The following is a 17,684-nucleotide window of genomic DNA, read 5'->3' on the forward strand; positions in this document are numbered from 1 at the left end:
GTGGTGCACATTTCATTGTTCACCGTACTGTGTGATTAAATTTTGTATTAAAAACACACTATAAAAGTAGAGGGAGAATGTGCTTCTAGATTTAGGAATGACTTCACATCTCTCATGTCTCGTTTACCTCCTGAAGGTGAATTTCCTGCGGGAAGGATGTGGCAACGACAAAATCTGCCAGAGCAACCTGAAGCTGAGCTACCAGTTTGGAACGCGACCCCTGACCTCTGACCTCTTCACTCCTCTGCCAAAGTTAGTATCTGCATAGCCCATTTTGTGTGAGCTGGTGGATTTGATGATGTTAACTGTTGCCTGAGAGACTGTTGCTTAGCAACCTATACCCCAACACAAACAATAATGTGTATGCAGTGGGAATTATATGTCTGTGAATGCTTACCATTAAAACATATTTTACTGTTTCTGTTTATATTTCAACATCCACTCCACTAACTAAAGGGTTAGTATATGCTAGTTATAAGCCTTTGATAAGAACAAATTTTGGGTTGCTGGGTTGTGAAAAGTGCTTTGGTTGGTTATCTTGTCTGTGATTACTAATGTTTGTAAGCCATTAATAATGAGTTTCCTACTCTGTATAATAATAATATAAATTTATTTATAAAGTGCTTTTTAAAACAGTTACAAAGTGCTTTTACGTGGGCAATTAATAAAATTAAATAAAATCAGATCACTAAAGTTTGGAATTGATAAAATACCCAACACACTTACATACATTTAATGAAATAATCAATAGAACAGGTAAAACGTATTGGATCCAAAGTAAAACAAGTGCTGAGATGTTATTTATTCTACAAGCCTCGGATGTTCAGGCAGGGAGTTCTAACAATAGTTCTGAAAAGCCTCATACTGTATTTACAAAGAGCGCCATTGTAGGAGTCTCCGTGATGAACCAAGGGGCTGAACAGACAAAGTGTTGTCTGGAGCACAATAATCACCAGCCAGAAGGATTTTACAACTTCTAAACCTTTTATAAAGGGTGATTCATTAGAAAGTAATGAAATGAAAGAATGTAATAAAATGATGTGAGGAGTCTTATTTAAGATTATCTTCAAAAATCTGGTTTTGCTTGAATATTTGATTGTCAACAGTAAGTGGGATTTTCATCTCCATCCTCACTGTCTTCTCTGCACTTATGTAGAGATGAGGATGATGTGCAGGTCTTCTCCCTGTCTGACCAGCGGATGGTGGTGCTGGAGATCACTGTCACCAACATGCCCTCTGACCCACTGTACCCTGAGGAGGATGGAGATGACGCCCATGCTGCTCAGTTGCTCATCTCCCTTCCAAACACACTGTCGTACGCCGGCTCCAGGATCCCACCACAGGTATGAACTTACAATAAATCACAGAATCATTTGGAACAAGTCTTGGATTGGTGTTTTATTGGTTGGTTCATATATTATATTTAAACTTATGACAATGAATCTTACTGCAGTAATTAATCACTGGTATAATGGCTCATCTATGTGGTGAAATTTCACTTCAGACTGAAATGCTCTGTGAGCTGCTTGTTAGTTTTTACTGATACTATTTGTTTGATATCCTGACTGACTGTAGATGCAGTGTCAAGCGAACCAGAATGGCTCCCAAGTTGAATGTGACCTGGGAAACCCTGTGAAAAGAGATACTAAGGTAAGGGAAAAAAACAGTGTGAATATGTATTTTACAATTTTTTATACTTTTGATACCTTTGATTACTTTCCTGAAGCATGAAACAAAGTCAGTAGAATTTGCTTCAAGCCAAACCTTCAACGCAATAAAATGTGTAATTATTCTTGCTTTTTCACATATTATCTCGTCGGACTTGCTTTTCAGCTTAAATTCTCTATCAACTTGAGCACATCTAACATTACGATCGAGACCACTGAGCTGACAGCAGAGCTCTTATTGACTACGTAAGTCTTCTACATTTTTTTTTTTAAAGTGACAAGTCAAAATGACAACATTGACAATCAAGTTGTTTTTTTTAATCATTTTATTGCAGATATTTGACTATAGAATAGATGAATAAATTCTGTCATCACTATGTTTGCTCATTGTGTTGTCCTCAGTATCAGTGAACAGCTTGATCTGGCCCCAGTCACAGCATTTGCTAAGGTTGTGATAGAGCTCCCTCTGTCTGTCAGCGGGTGAGTAAAACCTCTGGTTTCTCCATTAATAATTTGAAGCTGTCTGTGGTTGAGAAAGCTGCTTTATCTTAAGTTAGTTTACTTCAACTTTATGGCTGCATATTAAATGAAAACAAAAACTCATCCATTATTTTCCACCTTTCTGTCTAGCGGCTCTACTCATATGAAGCTGTGTGAGTGTGTATGCAGCTGCCTGACCTACTGATGTGACTGTATTTTACTGTAGGCTTGCACGTCCTCACCAGCTGTTCTTTAGCGGAAAGGTGAAGGGAGAGAGTGCCATGACCAGTCTGGAGGACATCGGCAGCCCTGTGGATTTTGAGTTTGTGGTGAGGAATGAGTTTGTGTGTGTGTGTGTGTGTGTGTCAGGATGGTCATGTGTGGTTCTTTTACTCCATACAATATGTGTGTGTACACATAAGATAGTGGTGGTTGACAATCATGGTGTATGACACATTTTTATATAACTGATATTACATCTAACTGATATTATGTCTAATCAAAAGATGAGATCTTCAGAAAAATAAAAATCCAATAAAAATCCTCGGTACTTATTTATTCATTTAGATTCCCATTAGCCTCCATAATGTGGTTGCTAGTCTTCCTGGGGTCCAGCATGAAATAAATTACAATAAATCAAAAATCAACATTATTCAATATGAGAGAAAATATATTTTTTATATTTATGCAGCATAAACAAATTGTTACAACTTAAGAAAAGTCAGTACAGACATATTTGTGCCAACACACACCGATATATATAAATATTTCTTTCTTTCAGGTGGCTAATCCAGGTCAAGTTCTGCAGACGCTCGGCTCGGCCTTCCTCAACATCATGTGGCCTTACGAGCTGGACAATGGGAAATGGCTCCTTTACCCTGTCAGCCTGAGGTTTGAAGGTCACCCAGGCACAGTCTGCACTCCCACAGGGGCCTTGAATCCTCTGAAGCTACACAGCTCCTTATTTGCAGAGCTTCCACAGCCTGTCAATCACATGGTAGGTGGGGCAGTTAATGTTTGGCCATGGCAAGAAATCTGCTCCAACAACAAAGGATCAGCACATTTGTTTATGGATCTACAATCCACTCAGTCTGCATCCACTTTTAAGTACAGAGGATTCAGCTGATTAATCTTTTTGGCAAGGAGTAAACTGATACAGAAATACAGCACCAGTCAAAAGTTTGGACATACGTTCCTATTCCTTTGAATGTGAAAGTGTGTCCAAACTTTTGACTGGTACTATATGTCAGTAGCAGTCATGATAAGAGGTGGCTGAATTCTCTAAATGCTAAGGAACTGAGTTTCCTTTCATATTTCTATTAGCCACAAAAGTCACAGGAACATGCTTTACAGATCTCTAGAAATCAACAATTGTCAACTGTGGGCCAAAACATAAAAATCAAGATAAAATATTCACAAATAGTTACACAAATTACCACCAGTTAAGAAAAGGCTAAGATAAGGTAAACATGAGTTTTAAGATCTGATCAGATCCAGTGGACTTTTACTTAAATTTCATTTTTGTTATTATTTGGGATTGATAACCATATATTTCTGTAAAAATACTCCAAATGCTAAATTTATATCGGATTACATATGTTACATGACAAAAAATTCTTTAATATTTCATTCTGGTCAAGGAAAAGTGATTCTTTTTGGGGGGTTTTTTTCACCTTTTGCAGATTTTATAGCATATGAACAAACTATTATGTTGCAACATGTATGATTATGTTGACACTGACACTAACATCATGCTGTTCTTCCACATTTGTGCAGTTTTACATTATGTCCACACACACACACACACACACACACACACACACACTTCAATGTGTTTTCTTGAACCATCTCAAGCAACTGATCCATCTCTGCATGTATCAATGCATCACTCCCACCAGGCTGGACGGAGGCGCCGCTCCCACCCAGAGGACGAAGGTCAAGTGATGACAAAAGGCAGCATGGGACAAACCACCCCAGCTGTGGCAGCTTCAGAAAGACGCAAGTCACTCAAACTGGTGAGAGGGGAGGAAAAAAAGAGGGAGAGGCAGAGGAAAAGGAGAGGAAATAATGCAAAATCATGTTTTACTGATTTCCTGGTAATGCATACAGACAACTGAACACCCCTAAAATATAGATGCACAAATGAATAGAGGCTGTTCTACTTTGCTTGTCACTGCTCTTGTAGCTGCTTATGTCTATCTCCATTCATTTGAAAACGTTACCCAGGGTGCTCAGCTGTCATTTTTTCTTTCAGGATTGTCTCTTGGGGTCGGCACGCTGTTTGCTCTTCCAGTGTCCCCTCCACAGCTTCTCTGGTCAGGCCGTCCTCAAGATCCATGCCGCACTGTGGAACAGCAGTTTCATAGAGGTAAAAAATCGTGTCATAACCACATCAATCAACATCTTACTGCACATTACTCCATCTCAGCTTCAATTCAGCTGTTACAGCTGCTGCTGGCACTGAGTTAAGTATATGACTAATGTAAGTGAATGAATGACTACTGCAGGTTGTGCAATTACAGAATGATTAAGGTGAGATATCAGGAGGCTCTGATGTTAGGCGGTCAGCAAACTGTGAATACAGCTGCCACAGAGTGTTGTGTGGGTGTGTATTTGTATTTTAGAGTGAGAATCAAGAGAATCAAGGAATATGGACTCAATATAGTGTTATTTATTTATATATGTTTTTTATGTTTCATATTTCTACATGAAACGGGGACATTTCTCATTTTATGGTAACTTTAAGAGCTGTACTGTATCTGTCATGAAAAAAGCGCAATCACTCTGAACAGTTCATGTAAATGATTAGCTATTAAATGGTTTTCATTATGGCGTCTCTCTCTCTCTGCCTCCCAGGAGTTCCCAACAGTCAGTGCTCTGGAGCTGCTAGTCAGAGCAAACATTACTGTGAAGTCCGGCATCAAACATCTGATCCTCAAGGATGCTGCTGCACAGGTACTCAGCACACACTCTTACATTCATGCAAAGATTTATCTTCCAAAAAAACAAAAAAACAAAAAAACAAATCTGCCATTAAAGAGTAGGTTTGTCTTAAAATAACAGGCAGGTGCCCATATGAACACTGAAAGAGGTTTTCCTTGCTGTAATCATTCCTGCTGCTCATACTGGCTATTAAAAGATCCCCTTCAAATGTGCTTTCAATGTAATTGATAGGGCCAAAATCTACAGTGTGTCCACACAGTCATTTTATGCAAAAATGCATTTAAAAGTTTATCTGAAGCTTATATGAGACTTCAGCAGTCTGAATTAGTCATATCAAGTGGATATCTTCCACATTTACAGTCTTTTTAGCATCAATTTCCCTCTTTGTGTTTCCTCAGTGTTTCTCTGTTGAACTGGGGTGGAAGAATAGTAACAAAAAGAGGAACTTTGGCACTAAAAACATTGTACTGTTGAAAGATATCTACTTGACCAATTTGGAAGCTTCATATTAGCTTCAGATAAATGTTTAAATACATTTTTGCACAGAAGGAGGCTTGTGGATTTTGGCCCCCACCACTTACATGGTAAGTACATTATGAAGGGATCCTCTAATGGTCAGTATGAACAGGAGGAATGAATATGGAAAGAAAAACATGTGTCAATGTTCATCTGGGCACCTGATTGTTGTTTTCAGATAGACTGGAGAAATTGTGAACCTGTCCTTTAAGTCTTTTCTATTATAAGGTATCATGCTTACACTGCACAGTGAACAACTGTTAGTGTTGGCTACTGAAATATCTTTTTGAAATGTTTTTTGTTCATATACAGTATGTAGGCAGTAGCACAAGTTGTCAGCACCCTTTACAAATCCTTACTAGTAGTAACCAGAGTGTAACAAAAACTAATTTGTACACTGCAAACTTTTTTATTTATCATTAGAGGCCTCCCTCATTGATTAATTCAATTTTTCGTCTTATTTTGCACTTTATGTCCTGCCTTCACCTTCAGGTTCCAGTGATGATCTATCCTGAGCCTGGTCTGACTGACCAGTACTGGATCCCCTGGTGGATCATCCTCATAGCCATCCTGGCAGGCATCTTCCTGCTGACTCTGCTGGTCGGCGTACTGTGGAAGGTAACACAAATAGGATGTCTAACCCCTCTATTCCTTCTATACCCTCTATTCTTGCTTTGTCCAAAACATGTCTTATTTTGTCATTAATTAGATAAAAATCTTCAAGGTGGAACTATAATATGAACACTTGCTGTGTCTCAGGATACTCTGTAATAGCAAACATTGATACAAGTGGTTCAGGGGCTTTTACATTAAGACGTTCTTATGGTTTTTTACTTCATTCCTGTCACTCCACTGTGCCATTTTCTCATCACTTTCCACGGTAGTCCAGTTACTTCTATCTGCTTTGTTCTGTTCTGTTCTGTCCTATAATCATTTTATTCCTTCCAGCTCACTCTCATCTGTTCCTTTCCTCTTTTGTACTTGTGTTTGTCCTCTATTGTTTTGTCTCCTCTCACTTCCATCCTGGGACTCTCTGTCCCTAAATCCCCTTTCTATTCCATTTTCAATCTTTTTCCCTGCTTTACCGTTTCCCACCTCCCTGTGGTCATCTGTCGCCCCAGTGTGGGTTCTTCAAACGCAGTGAGCGACGCCGACACTATGAGACGGAGTACTACCGCGCCCATTTGGGGGTCCAACCCTCGGAGGCGGAGAAGCAGGCGTCAGAACTATAATTAAAAATATTTCACTCTGGCCTGCTCTCCCCTCCACCTCCTCCCTCCAAGCGGTAAAAATCCTCACTCACAACCGCTCTGTTGCTCACCCCACTGTGGTGTGGCTGGTGGTGTTCATCATAGTATGAAATATGAGAATGTTTTGGCACGCATGATCACAAACAAACACTGATGTGATATTACAGCACTAATAACTGGGATGGTGGGTAATTGACTGTTCGTTAAGCATTGCCCCCCTCAGTTACTGTTACTACACTTAGCAAGCTTTCTGTTCGCCATTCCTTTAGTAATACCCGCTTAACCGTTCTTAGAAGACATATGCAGTTTTCAATGATAGCAGGAGCAGATTTACCGCTCAAAATACTAAGTTATTTTTAAACAGTGAGTCTTGATCCCAGGCAGAGGTAAACAAAAATAGGCTTCTCATTTCTGGCCGGTGACCATCGAGTTTGCAGGCTGAAATGAAACTGTTGCTGGCAGATTATATCATCTGTAGCTTGGTGGCTAACTAAGCTAACGTTGACTCCATGAGATGGTTTGAAAATGCTGTCTCCAGCTGACTTTTTAATGTTTCCAGCTGATTCACTTCAAAAACAAGAATCTTAAGTTTGGAAACACCTTTCTCAATGAGCACTGTGCTCATTTTGTAGGATAGCTAGTCAATTTTAACATTATGAGTATGAATAATGCTAGTATAACGTCTAATATAACCAACCCTGCCTGCTTTGCTACTTGGACAAGCAAGCGTAGTTTTATGGGTTATTGATTGTATCTTCAAAAGGTATATTTTACTTTAAATGTTACAAGAGAAAAAGGCTTTTAGGATGAGGACTAACTGATGTGTTTGGCAAACGTAGCGCTATCCTGGGTAACGAGTGTGGCTAAACTTCCCCAAATCTTATAAAGTGCAGGACAGAGCCGCTAATGTGTAATTCTGATAGCATCCAGGATCAGCTTCCATACAGTGAGGAAATGCCACACAATGGATATGCCAGTCATGAACTCTTTATACATCCATGGTCATGAACGGGCCTTTTTTACATAAAAAAATGTAGTTAGCTAATAATAAGCTGCTTGGCTTTTGAAGTAATGCTAGGTTAGGTTACTACTACGGGTAGAAAGCTAGTTAACCAGACAGGTTAACATGTTCAGCCTACAGTAGAGCAGACAGACACACAGTTACACTTTTGCTCATGTGATTTTATTTTGGAAAGGCTAAAAAAGATGCCACCCTCCAAACTCGTTAGATGCAGAGTGTCACACTCCTCTTCAACATGTGGAGAAATTCACATGCCTGCTCTGCCTCATTAAACTATGATTGGGCAATCGCTGGTTAGTGGAGGAATTTAGGTTGTAGCCAGCTGTGCTTATTATGCATCTCTTTAACCGACTTGGTTGAAACAACCTGTAATACACACTTGAACCACTGCTACTTTCTTTCAGTAGATCATTATTAGCAAAAATATGTGTCCTTGTTGTATAAATTAGAAAAACTGATTAATTCAACGCTGTTTTCTATATTTAATCTTTGCCTGCTGAACACCATCCAGCCAACTCCCCCTCAGGGCTTTGAGATGCCTGCTGTGCTGTGTGTTGTGCCTCTGTTGTTGACGTACAACTGTTAATAATCTGCACTTGTTCACTCTGGCGTCGGCCTATGAAGACTATTCATTTTCATGATTTGCTTTTCATGAGCTTTTCAATCTATTAACACCTACTATTTGACCTGCATCTCATTTTCAGGTGCCAGAATGAACTTTCATTAGGATAAGTTTTTGTTCATGTTAATGTGTGGAAATTTTCTTAATGGCACTTTGGCAGCGTGTTTGTGTGTTAATCTATGACACTTAAGTTAAGACTTGGGCTGAGTTAGAAATGTAGAGCATGTGGATTTGCTTTTTGGTTGATGTGCCTTTTATTATCAAGTCACCTTGACTGCACAAAGTCAACAGATAATCACTTTTCATCTGTCTGAGATGAACTAGAAGACATGACTTGGAATAAATGAAACTGTATACATTTCTTACCAGGCATAATATTGGATAGTAGAGCATCTTATCTGCTGAAATGAAGACAAAAAAATGCAGATTGTTTGCAATCACATGCATCTATTTGACATCAGTTAATTTTGTTTTTGTTCTTTCCTTCCTTTCTGTCCCTCCATCTGCACTCCTACCTGCTTCCCTTCTTCCTGCGCCGTCAGTGTGGCTTCTTCCGACGGGCCCACTACAAAGACAAATTGCCTCAGCACCACGCGGTGAAGATCCCTCGTGAGGACCGGCCACAGTTCCAAACTGAGAAGTCAGGAGTTGTACATAAAAAGGAATGGGCTACGCACTGGAGCGATGGGACCTCGTAACTGGCCTCTGAGGCACTGACTGACTGAATTAAATCAAATCACCATGTGTGGCACTCATTCTGTCTTTGCATTGGAACTAACTGACTAAAAAAAAAGTGCACATAGACTGAGATCATGAAATCTTGTGCACACTGACTATACTGAGTCAGTACTTGCGTATTGGTGGCCTGTTACACTGACTGGATCTATACTCTCCCATACTGTAGCCCACTGATGGCTGGCCCTGGATAGTCTATTTATAATAAGCATCTATATATATATCAGTGTTTTACAGTAAATACTGAAGACCCACAACAATATTAGAACCAGCCTAGCTGCTCGATATCTTTCACAGCCTGCAGGAGGAGCAATGATGCTCACATGGACTTAACGGACAATGGAGAATAGAGGATCACACAACTCATTTAGACACTCGAAGACATGCATGAATGCACAAACATACCATATTATATTAGATGCATACAGACACACTGGACATTGTTGATGAAGAAGCCACTGCCCATAACAAAGACTACTTTTGCCTTAACTACTGTAAGATTGACGACTGATATGGGCAATGAAAAGGTGCATTTTTTTTTATATGAATGGTGTTTTGGGGTTTTCTTTTAGTTAGCACTGGTAAACATTGGGAAAATGTTAGTATGTAAGATATCAGTCAAGTAAGATGAACATTAAATGTATTGTTTTATGGACTTGCTGTCGATGGATTTTGTATAATCCATATTCAAGAAGAGGAATACCTTCTGTTCAGTTTGTGTCAAAATATTTTTTTAAATTTTTTTGTCAATATGTCAGTCAAATGTACTGTACATCAATAGTTAATTGCCTGAGCCAACTTGAATAAGAACAAGGAAACCACAATACAGCCTATGACAGCCATGGCCACGGCACTGTCGTCGCATGGAAACCAAATGTGTCAGAAAAAGCAAAGCAATATTTAAAATGTGGTCCATGTAGTCTTTAAAATTTCAGAACCAAACTTTGATTTCTGAATGGATGTCCTGGCTCATGAGGGCGCAACATTTTCCCAGTGTATAAAAGGATTATTCGTAAAAATGCATGTATGAAAATGTGTCTAAAATTAAAACCTTTATTACAATATATGACATGATTAGACAGCTAAAGTTTGAGGTTTTCAAGCATTTTTTTTACTCAGTTGTACAGTAAAAATATTCACCAGGAGACATCATGACATTTGAATAAATACTATAGTTTTAAAAGCATTTAGTCGGATTATGTTAACCTGCTTGTCGCACTGTTCCTGATAATGTACATTATCATTATCGGACAGATTGTACATTATTTTCAACACTGACATTTCTAATTGCATTTAAGTGCCTTATGCATACAAGTGCAGCAGCAGATTGTGAGCTACTGAACACAAGACAACTTGCAAATTAGATCATGCTGCCCTGAAGCATCTGGTGGAAATTTGTGGAAAAACATTCATCCCTTCAACACTGAAACAACATCATGACAGGAAAGGAGATTTTTAGAAGATCAGAATATGTTGGCAAGGAGCCAGACAAACTTTTTTTTTTTTTTTAAATGTAATTGGGGTCTATGAAGTGGCTGTAAAGCATGAAGAGTCAGCTTGTTTTTTTTAGGTATTGCTGGACAATCTTGTATTAGCTGCATGAAGCTCTTGTTGCTGTTCTGACGTTCCCCTCTTTTTCATTGTCATGATTCAGTGTTTTATTTATTTTTTGTTTGGCTGCACTGTTTTAACATTGTAAATAAAATAAAAGGAAACAAAATAAAACCCATCAGATAACTTAAATTGTGTCAGTTTTCAGTGGCCAGTAATCAGTGAGCCCACAGTCATTTTTATTTCTTAAACCTGCACTTCACTCAGAGGAAACTAGAGGGAGACAAAACTCTAAAAACTGAAATACTGCAGGACTGTTCAGAATTTTTTTTGTAAAAACAGCAACTGCCTATGTGATACACAAGATAATTTAACAGTGATGCAGTATGTAAATATCGCCCTTTATAAGTATAAAAAAAACAAAAACGAAATTACAAGATGATAACAGTGGTTTTATGGAATAAATTTGCATTATTTTATTCCTAATTTCCATGAAAATGTTGCCTGTGACCTTGAGTGTATAGTGTATCTATCATCATGAAGAGATACATATTACCCCACAAGGACAGAGACTAGTGGTAAATAAATTAAAGTGCTTTAATAAAGTGTTTGCTTTTTAAATGTACATTCTCTTGATAAAGAAATAAAGGCATTTCATTTTATTTCTATGGAATACAATATGTAAAATTTGTGTGTGTACTTACTTACTTACTTACTTATTACTCATGTTATGGTGTTTACACAATCACATTGTGTGGACTTGCTTCCCTTTTGGGAACAAAAAACAAGTCCACATAACATAAGTCATTAAATTTAAGGGTGAAGACCTGGTTTAAGTTCAGGGTAAGGTTAGGGTTAGGGTTACGTCTCCAGGAAATTAATGACAGTCATTGTAATGTGATAGAAACACGACTGTATGTGTGTAACTAAAATGAAAAAGTAACAAATGGTTAAAATCATCATCAGGGCACAGTCTGGGATCTCAACCTGTGCTCTGGCTCATAAAAACTAAAAAGGTCAGCTATATATAACTCAGGGTCAGACTGACGTGAGCTTTATACCTGCAAATCATTTCCTGTTCTAACTGGCAACCAGCAGAGAGGTGATTTAATTGGTCATGGTCAATTGGTCACGCTCCAGTTGAAATCCTGGCAGCTACGTACAGCTGAACCAGCGGGAGGTGTGAGAGAGGTGTGTTTGACTTCAGCAGACTAAAAAAAGATTATATATATATATATATATATATATATATATATACACTCACTGGCCACTTCATTAGGAACACCTGTGCGATCTAATGCAATCCAGCACATAACTCTGCCATAACCTCTGCATTTACGAAGCTTATACATTTTCAGTTTTTGTTGACATTGTCAGAAAAGTGATAATTCTGCTACTTTATGTTTATTACTGAGGTCGTAGTGGGTGGTGATGGTGTACTGGAGTGCATTATATTGAATGGTGTTCCTAACATTTTGTCTACCCCATAAATATACATGAGGGAAGCAAAATATAAGGAACACTTTTCAACATAGTGCATACATGACAAATACATGACCTTCTCCCTCTCTCTTTGTAGCCCCCAGCTTATGTTGGAAGACACAATTTGAGCTCATTCAGTTTTATATTCAGATTCTCATACAGGCAGGTAAAGGTGGGCAATATTCACAATTTCAAATACAACTATATATCTGACTACCTTAATGTTATGATGCTTTCTCAGGAAAACATAATGAGACTTTGTGACCAAACAAAGGAAGTAACTGTTAATTTCAGATCCCTCAGCAAGAAGAGTCAAATACATTTAAAAAAAATTGCATTATATAATGCAACTGCTAAAGGAATAGACTAACATTTTGGGAAATTTGCTTATTTACTTATTTGCCTAGAGTTAGATGAGAAGACTCATGTCACTATTACGTTATGCTCAGCTAACTGGCTGCTGACTCTCACTTCCTGTTTACTGTAGCTACGGACATGAGAGTGAGATTGACCTTCTCATCTAACTCTCGGCAAGAAAACGAATAAGCTTGTTTCCCAAAAAGATCAACCATTCCTTTAACACGAAGAAAGGACATATTTAAAGTGATGCCTGCAAAGGAGGATGTGGATTTAGTTCCAGTAACTGAAAGTGTTTGATTTGATTTATTGTACATTTGATCAGATCTGAACTAGTGAAGACTTACTGCTCAAGGTGACCATTTACACTAAATGTCAAGTAGTAGCTAATTATGACGCTTATAATGTCATTTTATTTCTGTTTAAAAATAACTTTATCTTAAGCAAAACAGCACAGACTAAACATAAATGCTACTTTTTAATTTTCATGTCAGAGTGAGTGAATTAGATTTTTCTCTAATCCAAAAGCTTATGATCTTATTATAGTAATGAAAACTAATTCCCCTCAGAATCCTGCAGATGTCATCCTGGTTGCCATGGTAATTAAACAGGGACAGTCTGACTGTGTCTGCATGTTTGTGTGTGTGTATGTGTGTGTGCGTGTGCATGTGTGTGTGTGTGTGTGTGTGTGTGTGTATTGCAATTTAAGCGGATTGTCACCCATTAGGCACTTTGATGAGCCAAATCTGTTGATGTCTCATCCAGTATTGGGGAAGTGACTAATTATTGCACACACACACACACACACACACACACACACACACACACACACACACACACACACACACACACACACACACAGGTTTACTTAAGTCACTTTTGGGGTATTTATGTAGACTTACATTCATTGCTTGGAGACTTACCCTAACTCTAACCTTGACCACTATTTGCCTAAACCTAACCCCTACCCTAACCCTAACCTAACCCTAACCTGTACCACTGTCCCAAAAATCAATGTTTTACCAATTGGAGACATGGCTTTTGTCCCCAATTGCACAAGCCATCCCCAGTCAACTGGTCTTAAGTCTGGTGTGTGTCCCTGAAAGTGATTTAAGTCATACCCACACACACACACACACACACTGCCCATGCATACAGTGAGGCAAAGACAGAAACAAAGTGAACACATATGGCACTAATAAAGCAAGAGTCAGTCTCACAAATCAAGCTTAAAGTAGTCCTCGTTTGAAATGAACAAAATGAAAGAAGCTGACATTTAACAAATGAAGGGTTTTGTTCTAAGACACTGGTTCCTTTGGGAGGAGCTGCTTTCTGAAATCCCTTTATCAGCATGTTACTGAATGAAATCCCACCTCCCACTGTGTAAGCAAAGGTTTTGATGACGTATAATGTTACTATTGCTTGACATTCATGCCAATAAGCATATGGTGAAAACTTATGTGCCTATGTGCACCTATTTCTTTAGGTTAAACATTTGTTTGTTCTGGATAATGATGCTTAAAATAAGAAAAATACCCAACTTACCAAATTATCTTGGACGTAGTCTTGAAAAATTCTGTCTACACTTACAAAATTCTCCCTAAAATGAAATGAAAGATCATTTATCAGACATTAAAGTGTCACCATTAAGATACAAAGTCTGAAATTGATCCTTCGCCGATGAATAAATCAGTAACTTTATTGCAAACCTTGTGTTATATTTGATTGTGTTATGGTTATATTGCAAAATATTTAAAAAATGAATTAGCAGTCAGTGTGTCACTCTTTTGTTCATTGTTAATGTAATTCTTTTGTTTCTGTTGTGTCTCTGTTGATCTCAGCCTTACAACACATCGTTGTTGTCTAAGATCATAATATCAAAGTTCTGTTTCATATTGGGGCATGATTAAGTGGGTAATGAGTGTTTTCAGTGTGGACCAGCGGACAACAGGGACTAGTGGATCAGAGTCCATTTGCAGGGATTTATCTGTTTAATAACTGGGAGAGTTGTGTTGCACTACCCTGAGGGCCACATAATAACGCACTCTCGCACTCAGTCATCACTAATGCCCTGATCCCGCTAAATGGAGCTGGTTAAGTCTCATATTAGGGCTGGCACTTCCTCCATCCTGTCCCCTGTTCCCCTTTGTACAGTTGCATCTTTCTCCACCTCTCCTGGGGTTTCACAGCCATTGACTGCAAGGTGTATATAAGACCCGGCTAGGATGTCACCACCACTGAAGTTAGCCAGGACACAGCATAAAGAGGACACTTAACCCTGACCAGGACGAATCCTTCTTCTATTCTCCCGGAGCCTTTGCAGTCAACAGGTGTAATCGGACAGCCGACATCTTCTTCTTCCTCCTCCTTTGTCATCAACATTCATCTGACCTCCTCTCCAGCCTGAGACCATGGACACAGCTGCAATGGTGACTCTTCTGGCTCTGGTTATGGCTCTGGCTGGCGTCAGTCAGGCTCTTCACATCCAAGGCGGTCTGGACAAAAATGACATCCTGCCAGGCAGCTCAGAGGAGAACATGGCCGACCGCCTGCTGGGGCTGGTGAGACAACAAACCACTCACAAACTTGAAATGAATTTTTAATTGAAATACTCTTGCTGGAGATGTGGCATACACATATACCATTAAAATAATAGCATTTACATTTGTTTTCTTCCATATAACTAATGTTACATAGAATGCATGCAACATATCCTAGGCACATGGTTCTGTGTTATTATACTATCTGTATCTAGGCAGGATTTGAATACGGACTGTCTGTCACATTGGACTGAATGAAACATTCTGTGCACAACCAGTCACGCGACCATTTTCAGAGAAGTCTGTCACTCCATGTGACACAGTATGTAAATGGGATTTTAGCCTTTTATCAAGCGAGACAAACTTACTGACACAACCCGTTTAGATTTCAGATAGTGTTCCTCTCCATGTAACAGCGTGTAATGCACTGTAATATATTCCGGGGTCAACAGACAAGTCAGAACAAGACAGAGAGTCTGACAAAGGATGAGGATTCAGATCACATATATCAACATCAAATATAACGTTCCTCCATTGCGGTGTGCAGAGACAGAAAGATCTGGGTTTTATTTTGCATAAAGATAAGGTTGGATGGGAATCTAGGTGAGCATGAGGGACATTTCTTTGCCTTTGTACACTGATATCTACATTTCAAGGTCCCTTGCCACAGCGGGGCAGACTGGCTGGAGTTAACACCCACAGGGTTTGTGTTGCAACCCGAAATTGAATGCAATAAAGACTCTTGATGTTCCCAAGATGTATTTGTGGAGAATACAGAAACAAGCTTTTTGACACCGGGTTTTGCATTTGTTTGGGTGTGTGTGTGTGTGTGTGTGTGTGTGTGTGTGTGTACACTGGTGTGTCCAGGAGAGTGAAAACACAGATAACAGCATTGATGACCGTCTGCTCGCCTCAGTGCTGAGAGCTCTGCTGTTCGGATCTCCGAGAGAAACCAGAAACTCTGTCCTCCATCAGCCACAGAGGTCAGTGCAATTACAGAGCATGTTTTTATCACTCACATGCATAAAAACACAGCAAAATCGGTCATTTTAAAACTATATGATTTCAACCTACTGTATACTGTAGCAGTACTGCATTGAAAACATATATTCCACTGCAGCAAAATGTGACAATAAATGGGGGAGTTAAACAACCACAACAACATACATGACTCTAAATGTGTTCTGGCACCTGACAGAATCAGTGTGTTGCAAGAGCCAGGCAAATAAAATGAAAATCCATTTTCCCATTTGCAACTCCGTATTTGAATTTTAAAATGACCCAAAGTACCATATGTTCCATTTTTAAACATGATGTACTTGATATCCATTAGTGAAAGTGGCTCAAGAGCCAACCGCCCCTCTTATGGCAAAGATTAGATCATGTTTTTGATCTGAAATTACACTAAAACTGTTGCCTGCAGTTTTATTTTACCTTTAACCTACCTTCTACATAACAGTAACTCCTACTTAGATCAGTTTAAGACAAATACAACAAAATAGACTAGAATGTTTATTTTGTATTTTCAGCTCGTGGCTTATATCTGTCTATGTTTATCTTTCATAAAAAGCAGTTTTTTTGTTGTTGCCCTCACTTAGGTCCATGACATAAAATGTATAACAAAGTCTTTCATTTGAACCATATGTTATTTTGAATTACAACAGTTCCTGTTTCTCCTCTTTCGCAGGTTTGGCCGCGGCTCCAGAGGGGAGGTAGTTTCAGAGGATCAGATACATTCCCGCGATTGGGAGGCTGCCCCCGGTCAGATCTGGAGTATGGCTGTGCCCCAGAGATTTGGCAAAAAATAGTCTGGCAAGCAGATCCACACATCACTGTCCTGGCACAAGGCCGAGCAGCACGGAGAATGTGGAGAGACTAAATTTGAATGAATAAATGAGAATTATATTAAAACTCTCCCGTTCTTTTCAGTATTTTTCCGGCCCATTAGGCCTTACTTGCCAACCGATGTTTCATTGAAGATGACACAAGCTTCATTCTACTTTTTTTTCTGATTTCCAACACCGCAAAGCATGTTGACTGGTCCCTATTAAGGTTTCCTGAGCAGACCTTATGTGTCCTAACTGTAATGTTATTTAAGATCAAATGCTGTAAATTGATTGCTACAAATATTTTGTTATTTTTCTGTTTTCTGGTCAAATAATAAAAGAGCTTTGAACTTGGAAAAGCTAAATTCATGTGTGTGTTTATTATGGTTAATGTAAAATGATCAAAATTACAGTCATTTAGGGTGTTACCAGTACATACAATAATGTATATTAAAAATACAGATGTTGAAATAATATAGAGCTACAGCAATTAGTCGATTAATCTATTAGTCAGTTGGCAGCTATAATCGAATCATAGTTTCTGTCATTTTCTAAGCAAAAATGACAATTTTTCTGTAATTCCAGCTATTCCTTTGTGAGGATTTGGTCAGACAAAACAAGACATTTGAAGATGTCATCTTGGACTCTGGAAAAACGTGATATATATTTTTCACCAAACAATTAACCAAACAAT

General features: G+C 38.7%; 2 protein-coding genes across 5 annotated transcripts in view; both read left to right on the forward strand.

The window, feature by feature from the left end:
- The window catches only part of itga7 (integrin, alpha 7), a 47,364-nt gene extending 35,936 nt beyond the window's left edge, over positions 1 to 11,428 (forward strand). For 2 of the 4 annotated variants that reach the window (XM_042406100.1, XM_042406101.1), the window contains exons 14-26: positions 137 to 252; positions 1,157 to 1,343; positions 1,576 to 1,650; positions 1,834 to 1,913; positions 2,070 to 2,147; positions 2,374 to 2,476; positions 2,929 to 3,144; positions 4,046 to 4,162; positions 4,402 to 4,515; positions 5,004 to 5,102; positions 6,099 to 6,224; positions 6,728 to 6,891; positions 9,042 to 9,120. In XM_042406100.1, the coding sequence (XP_042262034.1) occupies positions 137 to 252; positions 1,157 to 1,343; positions 1,576 to 1,650; positions 1,834 to 1,913; positions 2,070 to 2,147; positions 2,374 to 2,476; positions 2,929 to 3,144; positions 4,046 to 4,162; positions 4,402 to 4,515; positions 5,004 to 5,102; positions 6,099 to 6,224; positions 6,728 to 6,838 (1,422 nt within the window). In that variant the 3' untranslated portion in view covers positions 6,839 to 6,891; positions 9,042 to 9,120. Of the gene's footprint in view, positions 1 to 136; positions 253 to 1,156; positions 1,344 to 1,575; positions 1,651 to 1,833; positions 1,914 to 2,069; positions 2,148 to 2,373; positions 2,477 to 2,928; positions 3,145 to 4,045; positions 4,163 to 4,401; positions 4,516 to 5,003; positions 5,103 to 6,098; positions 6,225 to 6,727; positions 6,892 to 9,041 lie in introns of all 4 variants that reach the window. The other 2 variants (XM_042406098.1, XM_042406099.1) reach the window with 1 other exon arrangement.
- Positions 11,429 to 14,737: 3,309 nt separating this feature from the next.
- npffl (neuropeptide FF-amide peptide precursor like) lies at positions 14,738 to 17,217 on the forward strand. The gene is made up of 3 exons (XM_042407385.1): positions 14,738 to 15,185; positions 16,032 to 16,147; positions 16,852 to 17,217. The coding sequence occupies exons 1-3, from the start codon at positions 15,036 to 15,038 to the stop codon at positions 16,970 to 16,972; spliced, it is 387 nt and encodes a 128-aa protein (XP_042263319.1). The 5' UTR covers positions 14,738 to 15,035; the 3' UTR covers positions 16,973 to 17,217.
- The last annotated feature ends 467 nt before the right edge of the window (positions 17,218 to 17,684 follow it).

The sequence above is a fragment of the Thunnus maccoyii genome, chromosome 3 (assembly GCF_910596095.1).
Source record: "Thunnus maccoyii chromosome 3, fThuMac1.1, whole genome shotgun sequence".
In the NCBI taxonomy this organism is placed as follows: Eukaryota; Metazoa; Chordata; class Actinopteri; order Scombriformes; family Scombridae; genus Thunnus; species Thunnus maccoyii.